This window comes from Rana temporaria, chromosome 8 (genome assembly GCF_905171775.1).
Source record: "Rana temporaria chromosome 8, aRanTem1.1, whole genome shotgun sequence".
In the NCBI taxonomy this organism is placed as follows: domain Eukaryota; kingdom Metazoa; phylum Chordata; class Amphibia; order Anura; family Ranidae; genus Rana; species Rana temporaria.
The window spans coordinates 94,958,698-94,965,053 of record NC_053496.1 but is presented as its reverse complement, the minus strand read 5'-3'; the positions used below and the strand labels follow the sequence as shown (position 1 = coordinate 94,965,053).

At 41.9% G+C, this 6,356-nt stretch overlaps 1 protein-coding gene across 1 annotated transcript in view; it reads right to left on the bottom strand.

Annotated features, from left to right (window-relative positions):
• Nucleotides 1–578: 578 nt before the first annotated feature.
• The window catches only part of SPOCK2 (SPARC (osteonectin), cwcv and kazal like domains proteoglycan 2), a 240,122-nt gene continuing 234,344 nt past the window's right edge, over nt 579–6,356 (bottom strand). The window contains exon 11 of the mRNA XM_040362317.1: nt 579–1,301. Within this exon, the coding sequence (XP_040218251.1) occupies nt 1,156–1,301 (146 nt within the window). The 3' untranslated portion in view covers nt 579–1,155. The remainder of the gene's footprint in view (nt 1,302–6,356) is intronic.

Here is a 6,356-nt window from a genome sequence, read left to right as displayed (position 1 = left end):
TGAAAGATGTCTTCACTGCAGCAGTATTCAGACATGATATAATGGCCAGATGATGTGACAAAATAAAAATAAATAGTTACACAAAAGTACATTTCAGCTGGCACACTAATCATGCAGTTGTCACACAAAGACTAAAGCCCCATACACACGATAGGACTTCAAACAAACTTTTCCGTGGATTTTTGTTTGAAGGGTGTTGGCCGGGAACACCCATAGCATACACACTGCAGGACTTTTTCTGCAAACTTTCCCAAAATCACGTGATTTTTCTGCTCTTTACCGCCACCCTTTGGTCAACTTCTGCTATTGTTGGTTGATTTTAACATTGGTTCTGGGCATGCGTGTTTGTACTTTGGACTAAAGTCCGATAGATTTCTGTACACACAATAGGACTTTGCACCGTAGGAATTTTGTTGACGAAAAGTTTGTCCGTTTGCAGAGCGAACTTTTGTCCGATGAAAACCGAAAAAGTTTGTCCGATGGAGCATACACAAAGGTCGGATTTTTTTGAAAACCTGCTTATTTTGAAGTTTGTTGTCAAAAAGTCAGATGGTGTGTATGGGGCTTAATATGTTTGATCTCCCTAATTATTATACAAGAAGGCATGTACTCTAAGCCAGCCCGATATGTTAATGACAACATATATATGTTTGATATGTGTTTTTACAGCCAAAAAGAACCATTAATCATCTACATAACTCCACCCATTCTGGATTGTAATATAAACACTGTTAACATGTACTCAGCGTGTTTTAGTATTATTGTGTATATATGGTGTTTTATTTTGTGGCTAGAAGTAGCTCATCACCAGGAGAGATAAAGTGTGTCCCAGACATGTGTGCTTGATTCACGAATAAAGAATGGAATGGTCCAGTGCTAGAGTATATGCAAACATCCTCATGACTTTAAAGAAAATTAGGAAATGGGTTTCTTTTGTCTGCAGTAGAAAAGCTCCTCTATAGTATGGGGAGGAAATGAGCTGCAATCTCAAAGCAGTCAGTCGACAGGCACACTTGCATGCGCACACACACAATTTCTGTTGAATTATAATGTACATTCATCTGTGTTTCCTGATCACTGTGGCATCTCTTTACTATTTACTGCAGTCTTCCAAACTTGGCTGCAAGGCCCAGACAGGACTGTGCTGCTGAGTTTCTACCATATGTATCCTCCGTCATCTGCCTCTCCCGTTTCACCCTCTTCTTCTTCAGCCTCTTCCCCAGCATCTTCAGTTTCTTTCTCTTCTTCATCTTCCCAACCGACACCACTGCCAAAATCCCCCGAGAATCCAACTACATCATCTGTTAGACAAAGTCAACAAGATTATATATCCATTTAAAAAAAAATATTAGATGTGTAGGCTACAGATTCTGCAAGCAACTTATAGTAGTAACCTTTTACCTCACAAGGAAGTGTTGAAAGAGTTAACCACTTCAATACAGGGCACCCCCTTCCTGCCCAGGCCAAGTTTCAGCACTGGCACACTTCGACTGACATCAATTTTTCGAGACAGATAGAGCTTTTGTTTAGTGGTAATCATCACTGATTTTATTTATTTTTTTGCTAAACAAATGAAAAAAGACCAAAACGATTTATTTTTTTTCTTTGTTTCTGTTATAAAAGTTTGTAAGTAATCTATCTCCTTCATTGATAAGCGCTGATGAGGCTGCACTGATGGGTACTGATGAGGTGGCACTAATATGCAGCACTGATGGGCCTTGTTATGCATTACTGATGGGTACTCATAAGCACTGATATGCAGCCTTTATGGGCACTGATGGGTGGCAATGATGGGCATAGATAGGTGGCACTGATGGACACTACTGATGGGGACTGATAGGCATCACTGATGAGGAAGCACTGACAGGCATCATTGATGGGCAGTGGTGGGTACCACTGATGGGGCTGTACTATTATCTGTTATCAGTGCAGTTCCCCCCTGTCAGGAAAGCCGGTTATCTGTTTTCCTCACGTGCTGTCAGTCTAAGTAGAGGAATGCCGATAACTGGCTCTTCTTAGTTACACTCTGATTAGTTGTGATTGGACACAGCTGATCACATGGTAAAGAGCCTATGTCATAGGCTCTTTACCGTGATTGGAAATGTGGTGTCTTACTGGAGGCACGTACTAGCGGCATGTTCTGGACATCACATGACGCCCAGTCAGAACAGGAAAGCCAACACCTAGGGATGTAGTTAAAGATGCCCTAGACCAGGGATCTTCAAACTACGGCCCTCCAGCTGTTGCGGAACTACACATCCCACGAGGCATTGCAAAACTCTGACATTCACAGACATGACTAGGCATGATGGGAATTGTAGTTCCTGAACAACTGGAGGGCCATAGTTTGGAGACCCCTGCCCTAGACTAATGGTCCATTTTTGTGGAAGACAACTGTGTTTACTGAGAATAATCATAAATGGCTTAATATTGGCAAATGATGCAACTCAGTGCACCACAGTGGTGTGGGGAAACAGACTACAAAAAATGCCTTAGAGCATTTGTTATCACTTGATATGTTGTAGCCAGTTGAAAGAACCTTTGGTGAAGAAAAAGGAATAACATTTTCACTGCATACATTCTGCATTCAATCATTGGCTGAATCAGAGGAGTGATGGTAGCAAGTCCTGACAGCATACAACTCAAGTGAAGATGCACAGACGCTTACCATCCATCATTCTCACTGACTGATCTATTTATCAATGTAACAGTCAACATCACTGCCTTACAGTTATTACGTGATCCAGAGGGTATCAAGATTGTGAAAACCTCTTGTGAGAATTCAGGTCAAATGCCATATATAAAGAGTTAAATCCTCTCAACAGAAAAGATGGCTTTGTGTAGCAGCCAATAAATGTTAGTGTTTGGTTTTATGAGTTTCTGTAATGTAACAAAAAAGTGAATTCCAAGTGCCACACCACTGCTAAGAAATACAATTTTATTCTGATAAAAGTCTAGCGGAAAATACAAATAGTAACCAATACATTTCAAGGTTTGTTCACGCTGTCAATCAAGCCCTGATAAAGGGGATTTTCTTGGACGCCAAAACTTACTGCCCACTTTTTGGATTGTCCCCTTGACTGTTATTGGAATAAAGTTGTATCTGGACATTTTAGCAGAGGTGTGGTGCTTTGATTTCAATATTGTTACAATACACTACAAGCCAAGGTGAGGCTCTGGGGTGTAGAAGCTGCCTGCCTCAGAACCAGATCATTTGCATCAACATTGATACTTTAAGATAGCAGAACCAGGGAGTTAACCCTACAAGTCCAATGCTATTGTGAGGTCACCTGTGGCCAGGTGACAAGTGCACCCCGTTGGGGTCAGGGATGCACCACAGGGTAGTGAACCCTATAGCCGACTGCTGCAATCAGGGAGGAAGCGTGAGCCCAAGATTCCCCAGGGCGCGGAGTCTAAGACCCAGTTTTGTGTTCACCAGAGCCTCTAGTGGTGAGGATGGCCTTCGCTGCAGCTGGATCCAGGTCACGACCCCTGGGATCCCCTAGGTCACGCTCCGCAGGGAGAGAGGGGAAGCAGCAACCAGGACAAGTGATAGTGATGGGTAAGCCAAGGTCAGGGCAACAGGCAGACAAGGGTAACCAAGGGACAGGCAAAAGGTCAGGGTCCCCCGGTTGGGGTCAGGGATGCACCACAGGGTAGTGAACCCTATAGCTGACTGCTGCAATCAGAGAGGAAGCGTGAGCCCAAGATTCCCCAGGGCGTGGAGTCTAAGACCATGGTTGTGTTTACCAGAGCCTCTAGTGGTAAGGATGGCCTTCACTGCAGCTGTATCCAGGTTGCGACCCATGGGATCCCCTAGGTCAAGCTCCGCAGGGAGAGAGGGGAAGCAGCAACCAGGACAAGCGATAGTGATGGGTAACCCGAGGTCAGGGCAACAGGCAGACAAGGGTAACCGAGGGACAGGCAAAAGGTCAGGGTCACAGGCAAACAGGAGAAGTCAGGGACAAGCCAAAAATGGTACACAGGAAGGTAAACGTAGCACACTGCAGACAGGAACTTATACTAACATCAAGGTTGAAGAGCAAAGCAGATCTGCAGTGCAACAGTTAATTTAGACTTCCTGGGATGGGGCCATACAGGAAGGAAAGATGATAAAAAGGCAGCCAGAAGAGGGTCAGGCCTCTAATGGACACATGAGGAGAAGGTAAGCTACCAGACATTATTGCATGTCCATGACAGCTATTTTTTCCACTTTCCTCAACTTATGAGCATCTGTAGGCATAGGATTTCAGAAATCTTGTTGCTTTCACTAAATCCTCTATTTTCTCTACACAACATCCGTAGACACAAGAAGTGTAAATCTTTTAATTTTTTTGGCGCTTGTAAAGGGAAAACTAGAATGTCCTTTTTGGACAAAAACACAATACAATATATACAGTGGGTATAGAAAAGAACCATCCCTTTAAAATAATAAAATGTTGTTGCTTTGAAGCCTTGCTTTGTTTTATCCAGCTGCATTTAATCAGTTTAACTTATAACATCTAAGTGAATGATATAACACCAACTTGTCAGAAAACATAAATAATTAAAAACAGAATCACTGAGTTGGAAAAAGGATCACCCCCTTACAAACTGACTTGTAAACTCATTCAGGTGTAGCTAATCACCTTTTCAGTGGCTCACAAAGCCATTTGACTTTTAACTGTCATCAGCTGTGGTAATTTTGGTTAGCTCAGCATGAAAATAGTTTTTCTGGAGCATTTCAGTCCCTGGTAGTGTAACTGAAGCAAACAATCAACTATGGGTGGCAAGGCACTGTCAAAAATATCTTCAGAATAAAGTTGTGGACAGGCACAAGTCAGGAGATGGATACAATTTTTTTTCCAAAGGCCTTATCAATGCCTAAAAGCACAGTGAGGTTTATTTTTAGGAAGTGGAAGGTATTTAGTACAACACAGACCCTCCCTGGATCAGGACATTGCTCCAAACTGGATGAAAGACCATTAGGGAAACTGGTCAGAGAGGCTACCAAGAGGCCTACAGGAACTCTAAAGCAGTTGCAGGAATTTAGGACAAAAAGAGTAGTCATTGTGTGCATGCGACAACAAAATCAAAAATTCTCCACAAATGTGGCTTGTATGGGGGAGGGTTAAAAGAAAATCCATTCCTCAAGAAAGGCCACATGCAGTCACAACTGAGCTTTGCCAGAATACACCTTGAAGATTCTGATGCCACATGGAAAAAGGTGTTAGATGAGACTAAAATTTAATTATTTGGCCTCAACACCAAACGACATGTCTGGCGAAAATCTAGTGCAGCTCACCATCCAAATGACACCATTCCTACAGTAAAGCATGGAGGTGTGATATCCTGTTATGTAGCTGTTTCTCTGCAGCAGGGACTGAAGCACTTGTCAGGATAGAAGGTAAAATGGGTGGGGCACAATACTGTCAAATTCTTGAGGAAAATCTGCTGCCCTCTGTCAGAAAGTTGTCAATAGGAAGAAGGTTTACCTTCCAACATGACAATGACCCAAAGCACACAGCAAAAATTACCACACAGTGGTTGAAGGAGAAAAATGTTCTTGCATTGCCTAGTCAAATGACTTGAAGACTGAAGTCAACAAACAGTTACTATTAATTTTAACTTGAACAGTTTTGTAAAGAACAGTGGACAAATATTGCAAAGTTAGTAAAGACATATGCCAACAGACTAAAGGCTGTAATTAAAGTAAAATGCGGGTCAACAAAATACTGACTCAAGGGAGTGATCCTTTTTCCAAGTTAGTGATTATTTTTTATTTATTTTTTCTGTCTGTGTTATCTTTCACTTGGATGTTATAAGTAGAGTAAATACAGCTGGGTAAAACAAAAAATGTATCTATCTTCATTTCAGGTTGCAAAGCAACAAAATGTGAATACTGTATTTATTGGCGTATAACACTCACTTTTTTACTCTGAAAATAGAGGGTAAACTGTACCTGCGTGTTATACGCAGGGGGCCGTGGACAGTTTTTTTCCTGAAACTTCCCTCTTAAAGTTAGGATGCGTGTTATACGCCGATAAATACGGTATTTTAAAGGGGGTGATTCTTTTTTATACCCACTGTAGCTACACCATATAAATGTGGAGCTAAATCTTTTTATAGAAAAAGTCTCTCCAGAAGACAAAAAAGCATGTTAAATATCCCAGGAGACCCTGTGCATTCAAGGCTATGAAGAAAAAGGTCAGTCCTTCGAAACAGGCCTGCCTTATCAAGGAATCCCCAGGTTCAGTGATTCGAGCAACTGATGAGAGATTGCCACTCACGTGGCCTGATGAGCATAGTTTTACCTTATATTTGTGAGTCAATATCTTTATGATTCTATTCATGTATCTTTTAATAAATCTGTTGGA